The following is a 13,267-nucleotide window of genomic DNA, read 5'->3' as shown; positions in this document are numbered from 1 at the left end:
AATTAATTTTGGTCGATTTGTGTTCCCTCTGTGGAGAAGGCGGCCAGGAAGTAGCAACTGTTTTATGTCACAGTCGACAAATGTCATTCGAGATTTATAACCTAAGATACAACCGAAAAAATTTAGTTTTGTGGTTTTTCAGTACAAACACGACTCTAAATTAAACAGTGCGGTTTTCATGGATACGTAACTAAAGTTACTGTGATGCGGATGAATTTAGTAAAGTTTTCGTATGAAGCAACATGATTTCACTTTCTAATCGTTTAGAGCAATAATTATTATATTTAACTAATGAAGCTATTAAAATGGCAGCACAAAATTCGAACCAGACGCGTGGCGAATTTGGAAACATTATATTTCGAGAGATTCACAAAAACGCTTGGCTGAAAAAAGTCAACGTATCTAACCTCAAAAAGGTGAACAAGAAACATCTCGACCACAAACCCCTGACTATTTTTTTCCAGAAACGCGAGAAACTGTGGGTGGTGTTTTGCGTTCACGACGACACGGACGCCTTTCTCGAGATGTACGCTGACAATAAAATCGCGGTCCTGCACAAGCCGGACTGGTTTGTCTACTTAAACGACGTCCAGCACGTCTCGCCAACGATCTGTCCGCACGAGCAAGAGTACGAGTTCGTTCTGACTCTGAAGTCGGAGGTTATCAGGTTGACGGCGCCTACCTGGGAGCAGATGCTCGACTGGGTCGCCAGTCTTCAAGCCAAGTTGCACGAGCTCAGAATATTGAGTCCCAAAGACAACGTCTACTCTAAGTTACCAGAAATTACTCGCCACCATTTATTTTCCACCCGAGATCCCAATTCGCCGTTGCCGCCCCCACCCACCAGCCAAGAAGAGGTGCTACCAGGGATCGAGGTTCAGGCCAGCAGCGCGGGGCCCAGGAGAGCGCCGACACGGCTGTGGTAAGTCTGATTCATATTCTTAAATAATTTGTATTGTAATCTGGACCTACTAAAATTTCCACCAAATACGTAATCGACTTGCGCAATGTGTTCAGTGTACTACATTATAATGATGCACATGTTGGTAGAGATGTTGGATTATCTCATGGGCTGTGACCTTGGAAATACACTGACCGGCACAAAAAAACGACTCGTTATGATTTCTTTAATAAATGATCTTGAAATTATACTTGTGCTTATGTATTTTTCTTTATTATAGTTAAATTGGGGTATTTTCAATGATCGGGAGTGCTATGGTCACCATGGCAACCGAATTGTTTTATTTAAATAAATTATTAGAAAATTTGCGGTACTTCCATGTTGTGTTTTTGTCGGTTGATTTACGTATTAAAAGATTTAATTTGACAATACGAGATACTAATTCAAAATGCTGTTAAAATTTTTGCAATTTTTCATAACATAAATTTTTTTCTAAAAAAGTCGTTTTTTGTGCCGGTCAGTGTAGTTGCGCGACGACGGAACGATAAACCAGTGAAAAATCTGTAAATGAAAACTGAAAACATCGACTACTTTACATGCAAATAGACGAGAAGTATGACTCATAGCCCATGAGAAAATCCAACACCTCTTACAAATGTTTGTAGATGTTTTAAAAAATGCCTTGGAAGTGTCTACAATATTATTTTTATTATCTGACGTTTGACAGGAATAGATCCCTCTCCCACAACAATGCGACAGGTGAAGAGACGTCGCAACTTCGACGAGAAAGTACATCAGAACCGGAAGTATTTAGATTTGATAATATCTCCAGCACAGTGCAGCAAATTAGTGCAGAATCCTCCAGTAATTGTCATTATGAATGTTTGTTTCAAGGTGATCCAGGTTTGTATTAGTTGTACATCTAGTATTTGTTTTTGCGTGTGCGCCGTTTAAAATTTTCTAAACCGTTGTGGCAGTGCTGCGAAAGTATATTTCACTAAATCAAAATTAACAATAATTTTTAACAAAGAGTGAGCAACAACGAATGAATTAAGAATTAAATCGAATAAATTACGTTGGAGTGTAGTAAATTTCAACGGTGAGGTGCACGTCAAGATGCGAATCCAGCGGCAGAAAGTAAATATTTGGATTTAACTTTTTTAATTAATCTCGAAGGTCCGTCCAATAGACAACTAGAGAGGTCTTCGAGTACCCTCCAGCAGCCCCCCATACCGTATAAAACGTTTAGGGAGCAACAAGTATTGCAGTTACAAAAAGAAATGAAACATTCCGGTGGTGTAAGATTACAGTTGAGAAAAAAAGACTGTATCAGTTCGATCGCTTTAGTTGACGCTTTCGATTCTGTCTGGTAAGGACGTAGATATTTAGATTAAGCAATTACTACTTGTGAAATTGAACAGGATCTGTGGTTGGAAACAGAAAGAGCATCCGATGTTGTACAACGTGTTGCATATCGGAGATAAAGTGTTAAATATAGCCGGAATATCCGTCAAATCAGCGGCCGACGCTTACAGAATACTGGAGTCTCATTACTGTGGATTATACGTAGGTAAAATCGGGCGTTAGTCAGATTTTTTGGAGCTGGTTATTTATAGGTGGATATTGTCATTAAGAGGATACCTCACGGACAGGTGTTTTTGATCCACCGCGAAACCGAGGGCCAGTTGTTGGGCATAGTTCAAGAGAACAACACCGCAGTTATCGAATCCGTCGAAGGCGACAGTCCGGCAGCGAGACAGGGTCTGTCCGCCAAAACAAAAACTTGCGACGGCCTCTCCCTGACCAACTGGGTCTTAACCGAAATCAACGGCAGACCGCTGAACCTATTTTTTAAGAAGAATCAAGTGAGAGACCGCCTCAATTCGGTAGGTCGCGACATATCGATTTTAGTCCAGCCTTTAGATTTAATAAAGCAACTTAAAAAAGAGCTAAAGTCGTTGAGAAATTATAAAGAGTATATTTTACAATAATTTAATGTAACAAATCGCATGTTTGAATTTGTGGTAGAGAACATGGTCTGAATTGTGTACTGTGATTAATATTTTATACATTTTGAGAAACTAATAAAACGTTTTACTTTTTCGAGTAATCATTGGCTCGCTAGCGGCGGAACGGTCACTCTACCCGCAAACACGATACTCTTCGTCGGCTTGTTCACGATGAAGTAGAGGAACGGCTTGTTGGCGACGAATTTCGGCGGCGGTATCTTGTTCGCGATCGCCGCCCCTGAAAATATATTCGTTTATTAACAAGCTTAATTCTACGTGTTGTGGTACCAACCTGAAGCGGCCGACGCGACAGTTCCCTCTTCATTTACGTCGATCTCGGCTCGCTGAATCAATCGAGAGATGTACAGAAAATGAGGGAACATGCCGAGGAGGTCAGCTGTCTCTGGGTCGAACACGTCTGTTATTCCCATCTGAAATAGACAATCGTTTATTAGTACTTGTGATATTTTTTTCTTCTTCGAACTCTACCTTCTCTAAAACTGTGTTGAGAGTCAGGTCTGACTTGGCAGCGAATCGTGGTAAATACACTTTGACGTCTTCACCTTCAAACTCATCTTTCACTTTGTCTAATCTGTCGATGATCGTACTGAAAGGATTCTGACTCATCATTTGCAGCATGTTTGTCAGCGTTTGGCCCTTATAAGGCAAGATCACGATCATGGACATCTCATCATTCTACAAAATATTCACCATTAAAATCAATTTATCTAATACAGATCGATTCACGAAATGTGACAAACTTTTGACGGTCACTGGAATAGATACCGCAGTGATTTTTTTTTGTGTTACTGACACATTTTACATATTTCTTTCGATATACACCAACGTCAATTTCCATCGTCCAGATAACTCACATTTCCGTAATAAAGTTCCACGGCGTAACCCTTCATCCAGTCAAATCTAGAATAAGGGTAAGACCCTATCTGGTACATCATGTCTACTTCTCCAATTTTATTTTGTTTTTCGTCGTAAAAACTTGCACGTTCTGTGTTGGTTCTGTTGAACGGAATCTTCCACGCGCCCTTGAAATACAGGGCGCTGGTAATGAAAATTTGCGCATCTGTCAAATCTCCTGAAAGTCGAAAAAATTGGATTAGTAAATGAAATCTGCATCGCGTTTATATCAGCACCAGAAAAAATATCTTTTTTTAAATTGAAACATTTTTTTTAATATCCTCGTGCAGTGTGCGGTAAATTTGTTGAGTCACTCAGTATGTATATGAGGTGGATTACCTGGTACAATAAAATTCGTTATCCTATTCCTTGTGGCTTGTGCCACGTACGTATTGATTGTTTCGGTTGCTCTTTCAAGGTTCCGAAAATCGATAGGTTGGACGTCGACTTTGTAATCATTTCTGGAAACGTCTCGGAAACTGGGATTTAATTTCTGTTCAGCTGTGGTGAATATTGAATTGTAGATGTCCAAATTTACTCCTTGATCTTTTTTCTGAAAACGCACACGTGATTAGGTTTATTCAAATTTTATTGATACGAGACAGTAAAAAATCATATTCATGAAAAAATTAATCGTATCTATTAAGAAGTCCCGTAACGAGAATTCTTTTTATTTTATTTTTAAACCACATACTTTATTGTGCCTGCAGTTTTTACACTTATGTCATGGACATGACTTTTTTTTAAATTTGCGTTTTAAACTGACAAAATAAAACCATTGACAAAATATTTTATTTGTTTTTTTAATTAAAGAATCCTTACACACGACTAACATCCTTCCTCATCTGTAGTTTCGTGGAAAATTATAAATTAATTTATTTGAGTTCTTTTCGAAATAGATTAAATTTTTTCTTGGATCTCTGTATGTGGAAAAGAAACACTGGGAATTCTGTCCATTTTTTACTTAATACAACATTTTTCTTAATGTCTGATTGCGAGAAAGAAGTGAACGAAGAAAATGTAAAATAAGGGTGAAATCTAAAGAAATGTGATATACAGGGTGAAGTAATGGATCGAAAGGGTGAAAAAAAGTTTGACAAATGAATTTTACTGGGAAGCACCAAAAGAGTGTAAAAAGATATTTTGGTTAAATTTCTTGAATCACTCTGTATATGAAAAAATATTACGTATTTCAACAAGTCTCTTGTCTACTATACATATTTTTTCTTGATGAACAACAAATTGAGCAATTGCGAGAAAGAGAAGTAAGTGAGAACGTGACGAGCAAAATGGACGAGATTGGAGGAAAATGAAAAGTAATGGATACCTATCTGTAACATGAAAAACTACTATGCGTAAGAAAAAGGGAAAGTGTAAATACGGGATGCAGTTTAAAGTGTGAAGATAGGAATCAAAAGGACAAAAAGTTTGAAGGTTGTACCGTGCGATCAACAATTATTTAGATAAGAGGCGGCTGTGACTTTGACATTGTGAGATTTTTCGTATCTTTGCTAACTTCAGTTAATAACAACTGTCATTATTAATCAAATTTTAACGCAAAAATAGTTTTTACTTCAGAACATAAAAGATCATCATCAATCCTTACTTTCGTACACACTGATGTTATAAACTGTTATTGAAATTATTGATTCTTCGAGTATCAATGATATAACAAATTTTTGGCGCGCTATTCTACTTTTTACCGCGTAGACACTTGTCTCTGTGTGTGTCAAAAAAGTGCAATCTATCAGTGTACGGAGTATAATGGTGTTTTCAATAACGGATAATGGAGGTACTGTGCTGTTGCCTGTTTGGCCGAGTTTGGGCAAAAAATTCCAAATTTAAATTGAAACAGGTATATGCAACCAAAAATACTTCCATGCATTCCAGAGCAATCTGAACGTCTGAACTTCAGATTTGGACATACGTCCAAAATCTCAAAGGCTCTTGGATCTAAATAATTGTTAATCGCACGGTATAAATGAGTATTAAAATTAGATATTTGAGTATATCTGTTGAGAAAGTATAAAAAGGACTGTATTCTGCGTTGTTTCTGAATTAAAATACATAAATTTAGTTCTTGAATCGCCCAATATCTATACCCTGTGTTGCATCCAGTTTTTTTACTTAATATGAATGTCTCATTTATATTTAATTGGGTGAAAATATTGCCAGGACAATGGGAAAAAAAGTAAAAAGGAAATACAGGGTGCAACAGAAAAAGTGCATTTATTTTAACTGGTAATAGTACTCATCTTACAATAATTTTTCTAAATAGTTTCTTGGAATTTGCATAATTGAATTGTCATATTTGTCCCCCCTTTATTTTGACGTGCCGTTTTTTAAACAGGAATTGTAAAAACTGAATGTTTCTACTCCCTTCGTATGGCATTTGTGATGAATAAAATGGTTTCACTTTCGTTTGTTTTTTTTTATTACTGCTGTTTTTCTTGAATGTCATGAGAAGTTACAATTGCGCTTCATAAATCACTTTCGTTTGTTTTTTTGTTACCTCCTCGTTTTGTTTCTTTATTAAATGTAGTTACATTAAAATCAGTCTATTGGCGGGTAAGCAAATCTTTTTAGTAAATTTAGATGAATTTTTTAAATCCTTTAGAATTTGTTTTCGAGAAAAAAATTATTTAGGAGTTTTAGTAGATGAATCCTATTACCAGTTAAAATAAATGCACTTTTTTCTGTTACACCCTGTATAATTGGACGAAAATGAAGACGTCCAGGGTGAAGAAATAGTAATTTTAGAGGTGGTATCAATAAGCATCTGGAATAAACAGAAGAAAAGCATTTCGAGGAGGGAACGGGAAAAACTTTCTGAGACACATTCAGGCATGGACTTTTAGTTCTTTGGAAAACGTGAAAACGCTGCTTGCCGTGTGCATGAAAAAACTGTAGGAAAGAAGATACTTTTGATCAGTTTTTGGCAGCAGTTAAAAATCCAATTACGGAAGCGTGACAAGTATTTCTCGCAGAAACGAGTTTTGAAAGCACTCACCGATAAAATGTCTGTCATGTTATGAAATTGTCGTCGGAAAGCATCTTTGTTGGAACCACCGGGTATCCTGAGTATGGCTTCTAACTGTTTGGCGGTGTTTCCCCCGGCACCCTCGTCGACGATCGACAACAGTGTCCATACCGTATACGGTGACAGGGCCAAGTTCCGTGGACTGCTGCCTTCGGCACCCGTCGCCTGCAATGTTGTTATCAACAACAACGAACACAACTAAACAAACGTCGACTCACCGCCAACAAATCGAGAGCAAATGCATTGACCGAATCGCCTATACCCTCGGCTTCGATCGCACAAATGAACGTCGTCAGTACGAGAAATATCACTGGAAGGAAAAGTGTTAATCGAGCGTGCGACAAGATTTTTTTGTTTTGGTTCGGTTCAACAAAATGTTCAAGGTGACATCGACAGCCTTTGGTCGTGCCTCAACCGATTACTTACGCTTTCTCTTCAAATACATTTCGGTATTACGTCGCACTATGTTGCTTGCACAGACGAACGGAAAACACTGCTCGCAAAACGCACAATTAACTTGCACCTCGTTATTTACCTCCGACCAGTCTCGCCAAGAACTTTGTTGGAGTTTCGCTCTGCTGCGACCTTTATCTCTTAACGAACCTCCGTCTCTAAATTTCGTTCTCTTTATAGCTTCAAATTTTATTGTGGTGTGTTTATGCTCGCACACGCACACGTTGGATACAACAGAATGTCGGACGGATCGTCAGTAACGGAAAAACCCACACTGGGACTCGATTTTTTTCCCGATCGAAACGGATTTTATTCAAACGCCGTGATTGCCGGTGCAGTAATCAATATTATTTATAGCGATCATCGATATTACATAATGATGTCGCTCATTTGCGGCCGCACTTTATATACGCGATTTTTACCAATTGCCGTCATACATGCACAAGAACAACTATTATCGACAACTCAAATTCCCATTACGGTGAGTGAATACCATTTTCGAAAAACTACGAACAAGATCCGTGTGCGATTTTTCCAATGAATAATGACTTCGTTATTGACATTTTTTTCTCTTAGACCATTAATACGGAATGTCGGGATGAGTTAATCTTCGGTTAGCCATAAAAACTAATCACTTTTTCTGCAAAAATTCACAGAACTTGTAAACAATTATGCCGTCGTAATAACGCCAAAATAAAACCGCAATTGATGCAATTGTGAACAGGTTTTTACTGAATTTACTAAATTTATGTCGTTTAATATTTCTCTCATTTTGGAATTTTCGACTGGTTGGAAATTCAGACCAAAAAACCGATTTCAGTCTATTTCAGGTTTCTTGCGTCACGGTTTTTTATAAAAATTTTGAATTAATTACTTAAAGAAATTAAAAATTTTCTAGTTTTCACTCTCCATTCTACACCAAAATTAGCTTTTGATTCATATTAAGAATTGAAGATTTTCTATTGTACTGCGAACGTAAAAATATATATTTTTTCTTAAACGAGTCACAAAAAGTATTAGTCATTCGAAAAACTCTAAAGTTATAGTCATAACGAGCAACAAATCCTAGTTGACTCAATTGTATTTCTACAAAGCAAAACCTTGTTGCCACCAATTAAGTGCTAATGCTTCAAATAATAGTCAGTTCTTACGTTTCTCACTTGAATTCTAAGATAAGTTTTATCATGATTTCGAGAATTGTAAATAACAGCAACTGCTCAATTAGGTCGGAATACTTATTCATTTTTTAAATTAATCTTAAAAATATGTATTTTGTTTTAAAGATCCTCTGGATTCTCTTCGTCGCCCCCGACGAAGAGAATCCAGAATCCCCCAAAATGAAAAAAATAGTTTTAATTTTTTCTGACAACTCAGTAGCAATAAAAAAATTGAATCATCTCAACAACAATTTTTTTGTCGCAAAGAATGACTAAAAATATTGTGGAAATTTTTATTCGACGTTTGATTAGGCGACGAAATGAATCTTTATTGTTGTAAATATTTAGACCTGCTAATTAAAATTCTTAGAAGTTCCAAAGAAGCATACACTGGCTGTCGTCAATAAAATGATCTTGCTGCTAAGAAATTGAAATTTATTCCTTGTCATGTTTGTTTATTTAATGATGTAAATGTTTCTTCCTGTTAATATTTAGAACAGGAAAATATGTTTCAATGTTGTACAGATCTTGCTCCATTCGCCTGATAATTTCGCCTTGCAATCTATGTTGTCACTTGGGTTTGTTTAGCGGTTGCAAATCGTTTGTCTTTCGGATTCAATCATAAAATTTTTATTTAGAACATAAACACTGCCATTTAATAAATTTGCACGACTTATATACAATTTTCTTTATCTTTATTACCACTCATTGTTTTGATAACGGTGCAGTAATAGTTTCCAGCAAATCTGCTAATTAAACTCCTACTAATAAAAACAAGGAAAATGTTACTACATCTTTAATTACTTTTACTGATACTGATGTTAGTTATAGACTACAAAGAATTTTTTTCCTTAGGATTCCCAGAAATCCGAGGAAGCAAAAAATGGCCATAAGAATATGTAAATATAAAATATCGTAAGGTACTGGATCGTAAGCTGAATAAATTCCGTAATTTTCCAAAATTTGGGGGCCGTAATAATATGGAACGGTATCGTTTTCGGCATGACCTGAAAAATGAAACTCCATTAAATTATTGTTAGAAAATTATTCGCAGACCGAAAACTATACAGGATGTAACAAAAATAAGTGCATTTATTTTAACTGGTAATAGTACTCATCAATTACAACTTTTCTAAATAATATTTCTTTGAATTTGCAAAATTGAATTGCCATTTGTCCACTTTTTATTTTGACGTGACGTTCACGTTAAATGCAATTTTATAAATCTGAACATTTTCTTAAACAGGAATCGCAAAAACTGAATGTTTTTATTCCCTTCGTGTTGCATTTGATGAATAAAACGGTCTCACTTTCGTTTGTTTTTTGTTACCACGTTGTTTTATTTCTTTATTAAATGTAGCTAATTAGATTAAAATCGTTTGCTGGGCTGGAAAGCAAAGTTCAGAATTTGTTTTCGAAAAAAAAAATATTTAGAAAAGTTATTGTAATGGATGAGTACTATTACCAGTTAAAATGAATGCACTTATTTTTGTTACACCCTGTATATTTGGGCATTTTTATTCAAAGATTAAACCCTCGAACTAAAGCTCTCGAGCCTAACCAGAATAAAAATGCCCAAATACAACTCGTAAAATTGTCTAAAGCAAAAATGTTTAAGTGAAAATTGGGAAATTTATCGGATATAAAAAATTAGGTCGTGTTATTTTTGGTAAGATTAATTCCAAAGTACAAACTTTAACGTTGGGTAATTATTTATAATACAATTATTAAAAACAATTTGAGAATCTGACAGGAGTATCATGCAATTTTAATCAGTTTTGACAGATGACAGAGTAGTAAGATGTTTTTATGGCGATAAACAGTTTTGACTGGATGAACGCAAGCGCTCTGATTGGCTGAACACGCACGTTTGATGTATGTACGTGGGAATTAATCATCTTAAAAATGAAAATATTTTTTTGCAAATGGTATATCGATTTCGCATTTTATCATTTTTGGCGGGTGTAATTTTTCCGAACCACCTTTGATGTTCTGGGTTCAGTTCTGAATAATTATTACTCACGTGTATCGTTGAAAGGTCGCCAAAATAGGTTCGAAAGTGAATCAAAGCTGTAATAAAATGGAGAAATATATTTTATCCAATTAAAAAGTGTCGGTACACTGTCCAGTTGCAACGAAAATCCGCCTAGCAGGAAGAATATAGTTTCTAAAGGGCCGATAAACAACTCCACATGTTCGACTGTGGAAAAATGAGCAGAAAAGGCTAGACCTGTGAATATATATTTTTTTAAATGTCAGTGTTTTTTGTAATTTGGAGTACCTAGACCTAACGAAGCCATACCCACTACGAACATTACGTATGTCATTTGGAGCCATAAGTAAATTCCGTCCAAAAATGTCAATACCAGGAATAATATCGTGGTGTAAAGGACAGTGCTGATTAGAGACAAAGGGATCTGAAATTTCAATATGGCGCTTTATGACTCCTGGAACCTCACGAAAATTACCATAGATATAATTTTTGAAAAGAAGTAGGAATGAGCGGAGTATAAATCTTTTTCGCGCAAAAACACCGCTATTTCTCCTGGGAACACGTTGATAACGGCGTACATATTCGTGAAGGTGAATTCCGTCGCTATCATAGACATGAATCCTTCAATATTCTGAACACCATCTTGGTCTGCGAGTGAAACTTGCGAGTACGCGAGACTCAAAAAAATCAACTCCGCCTGAAATACCCATTAAACAAATTATTTGCACAGTGTTGCGACGTACCACAACAAACAGGTACAATCGCAGATGTGTGCTTTTGTTCCTCCGTATGTCCAGGAAGCACCTCCACAGTAGCCACTTCAGTTCGTAGAAGAAATGATTTTTCGCTTGTCTGAAACATTGTTTTTGAGCGGTGGTACAAATTCCACGGTTTCATTACTTTTCCAAAGACACGTTGTCGCAACGGTCGCAATGGGGACAAAGAACCACTTGTTTTTTTCGATTTTGGAAAACTGCAACTATTTTGGAAATATCTTCACGGTTGAGACAGTCTATGTAGAAGTCTGCTGGGTTGTAGGAGGAGGGGCAGTGCAAATCTAGACTGAATTGTTCCTTTTTTAGTATTTTGTCGACTCATTTAGAAAAACGAAGTGATAAAATGAAAACAAAACGAAAAATTTGCATATTGAAACCTGTTCCGAGCAGGATTTGACATTTGAATTATCTTTATCATTTCAAGTGGGACATCTCGCTGTTTTTATCAAATGTTTCGTAAGTCTGGGTATTTCGCTAGGTGTGACTAATTTAATTGATTAGACAAATTACCAATTACCTTTCAAAAAATGACTTGGCTTCGTCTTTGGTACCTTGAAAAACCAGTTTCCCTTCAGCCACTAGCGTAATGTTATTGAAATAATGAAATAATTGCGACGACGGTTGGTGTATTGAGGCCAGAACTATTTTCCCTGAGAACGCTATTGTGTGTAGTTTTTGCAAAACCACCAGCGCGCTGTAACTGTCCAGACCCGTCGTGGGTTCGTCGCAAAACAACATCAAAGGGTCGCTGATCAGCTGCAAGTCCATTTTTAAACAACAAGACCCAAACAATATTCCTTTTACCTCTCCTGCTAGCGACAACCTGCGCCTCTGCCCCCCCGATAAATTTTTAATCAAAGTGTCACCCTCCCCCTCCAAGCTCAGGTCCGAGAGCAGTTTCTTAATGATCGAGCGCTTTTCTTTGCTCTTGTTATGTAATCGAAGCGCCGCCTGAAACGACGAAATCAATTGCAATTCGCCGATTCCCAAACGGTATCGGCCCGCCGCCCCCGCGCTTCCGTAAATTTACCGGTGTGGCTGTCGCTCAATCGTTCAAATTTTCAAGAGAATTTTATTCAACAGCAGCCCACGCCGACTCGCGGGGGCGGTGCCGCCCACTTTGGAAATCGCTTGTTCGATTACCATGAATTCTAAATGTTCGCGAGGTGTCAAATACTGAGTGAAGATGTCTTCCTGGTGCAGGTAACCGGACACGTTTCGTACGTCCTCATCAGTGACCACCGTGTTGTTTATTTTCAAAATGCCCTTTTTGTCTCTGCGGCGGCCAGAGATGGCACTCAAGAATGTTGTTTTGCCCGAGCCACTAAAACAAAAATGTCAAGGAGAGTTTTGGTGGAATCGTAAAATCACCTGCTCCCCATGATCGCAACCAGCGAGTAACTCCTGGTGCTACCTGAAACTAAAACAAATTTATTTCTTGTCAGCTCTGTTGTTACATTACCATTATCTAAAATGGTTCGTTTCTGTGATTTTGACCTCCAAAAACTCGACGATTTTTCGCTTATTTCCACGTTCACATTCTGCCAAGACAACGAAAATTGTTGTTGCGGCTGAAATTTCAAAATCTATTTCTTCATTTCAATTTTTTACTCTGCTCACCATGCTATTGTGTTGTGAATTTCACCACATCTACTTATCAATGTAACATTTTAGTGATTTAAATATTTAATTAATTTAAATTCCCCAACATATAGACTTGAGTAAACATAAATCTAGGTGACAGACAAGCGGGTTTCTTAGTTAAACAAAAAGTAATCAGAGATAACTTTTTTAGAAACAAATTGTCTTCATTTCAGTTCGAAACATTTTTGTGTTGACATTATGAATTTGTCCCAATATTTACCTACCTATTTTTTTTATCAAATTGCGAAAATCTTTCATTTTTCTTAAAAAAAAATACATTACAGCATGTATTAAATACTTTTTCGTCCACATTTGTAAAAAAAACTGACTTTCTTGAAAGGAAAAATCTCGGGATTGTGGCTTTAAAATCTGGCCTGTG

The 13,267-nt window shown here is 36.7% G+C and overlaps 3 protein-coding genes across 5 annotated transcripts; 1 reads left to right on the top strand and 2 right to left on the bottom strand.

Moving 5' to 3' along the window:
• The first annotated feature begins 46 nt into the window (after positions 1-46).
• LOC138139860 (uncharacterized) lies at positions 47-3,011 on the top strand. Its single transcript, XM_069060434.1, has 6 exons — positions 47-416; positions 465-922; positions 1,629-1,804; positions 2,078-2,270; positions 2,323-2,467; positions 2,518-3,011. The coding sequence occupies exons 1-6, from the start codon at positions 306-308 to the stop codon at positions 2,890-2,892; spliced, it is 1,458 nt and encodes a 485-aa protein (XP_068916535.1). The 5' UTR covers positions 47-305; the 3' UTR covers positions 2,893-3,011.
• LOC138139863 (serine protease inhibitor 77Ba-like) lies at positions 2,864-7,633 on the bottom strand. Its single transcript, XM_069060439.1, has 8 exons — positions 7,292-7,633; positions 7,084-7,175; positions 6,836-7,030; positions 4,165-4,378; positions 3,786-4,003; positions 3,400-3,606; positions 3,203-3,341; positions 2,864-3,148 (listed from the first exon to the last, which is right to left on the bottom strand). Exons 1-8 carry the CDS (start codon positions 7,308-7,310, stop codon positions 3,012-3,014), a joined length of 1,221 nt encoding a protein of 406 aa, XP_068916540.1. The 5' UTR covers positions 7,311-7,633; the 3' UTR covers positions 2,864-3,011.
• A 1,623-nt stretch (positions 7,634-9,256) lies between these two features.
• On the bottom strand, positions 9,257-13,092 carry LOC138139859 (protein white-like). Of its 3 annotated transcripts, none has more exons than XM_069060433.1 (12): positions 12,865-13,092; positions 12,707-12,815; positions 12,616-12,658; positions 12,388-12,568; positions 12,049-12,195; positions 11,762-12,000; positions 11,369-11,530; positions 11,212-11,320; positions 10,944-11,165; positions 10,757-10,892; positions 10,499-10,705; positions 9,257-9,482 (listed from the first exon to the last, which is right to left on the bottom strand). In XM_069060433.1, exons 1-12 carry the CDS (start codon positions 12,865-12,867, stop codon positions 9,301-9,303), a joined length of 1,740 nt encoding a protein of 579 aa, XP_068916534.1. In that variant the 5' UTR covers positions 12,868-13,092; the 3' UTR covers positions 9,257-9,300. The 3 variants fall into 3 exon arrangements, with proteins under 3 accessions (XP_068916534.1, XP_068916533.1, XP_068916532.1); XM_069060432.1 differs by having other exon boundaries at positions 10,763-10,892; positions 12,616-12,664; positions 12,865-13,090; XM_069060431.1 differs by having other exon boundaries at positions 12,616-12,664; positions 12,865-13,085.
• Between the last annotated feature and the right edge of the window lie 175 nt (positions 13,093-13,267).

This window comes from Tenebrio molitor, chromosome X (assembly GCF_963966145.1).
Source record: "Tenebrio molitor chromosome X, icTenMoli1.1, whole genome shotgun sequence".
In the NCBI taxonomy this organism is placed as follows: domain Eukaryota; kingdom Metazoa; phylum Arthropoda; class Insecta; order Coleoptera; family Tenebrionidae; genus Tenebrio; species Tenebrio molitor.
The sequence above is the reverse complement of the archived record's forward strand: the minus strand, read 5'-3'. Positions and strand labels throughout refer to the sequence as shown.

Bases quoted from the DNA above. Each gene is read 5' to 3' on its own strand.
- LOC138139863 (XM_069060439.1), bottom strand. The intron at 4,379-6,835 runs GTGAGTGCTTTC...GTGCGTTTTCAG, and splicing joins ACATGACAGACATTTTATCG to AAAAAAGATCAAGGAGTAAA. The intron at 4,004-4,164 runs GTAATCCACCTC...TTCGACTTTCAG, and splicing joins AACGAATTTTATTGTACCAG to GAGATTTGACAGATGCGCAA.
- LOC138139860 (XM_069060434.1), top strand. From the start codon at position 306: ATGGCAGCACAAAATTCGAACCAGACGCGTGGCGAATTTGGAAACATT. The intron at 417-464 runs GTGAACAAGAAA...ATTTTTTTCCAG, and splicing joins ACGTATCTAACCTCAAAAAG to AAACGCGAGAAACTGTGGGT. The intron at 2,468-2,517 runs GTAGGTAAAATC...GGTTATTTATAG, and splicing joins CTCATTACTGTGGATTATAC to GTGGATATTGTCATTAAGAG.
- LOC138139859 (XM_069060431.1), bottom strand. The intron at 12,569-12,615 runs GTGATTTTACGA...TTTTTGTTTTAG, and splicing joins GTTGCGATCATGGGGAGCAG to TGGCTCGGGCAAAACAACAT. The intron at 9,483-10,498 runs GTGAGTAATAAT...TTCATTTTTCAG, and splicing joins GCGACCTTTCAACGATACAC to GTCATGCCGAAAACGATACC.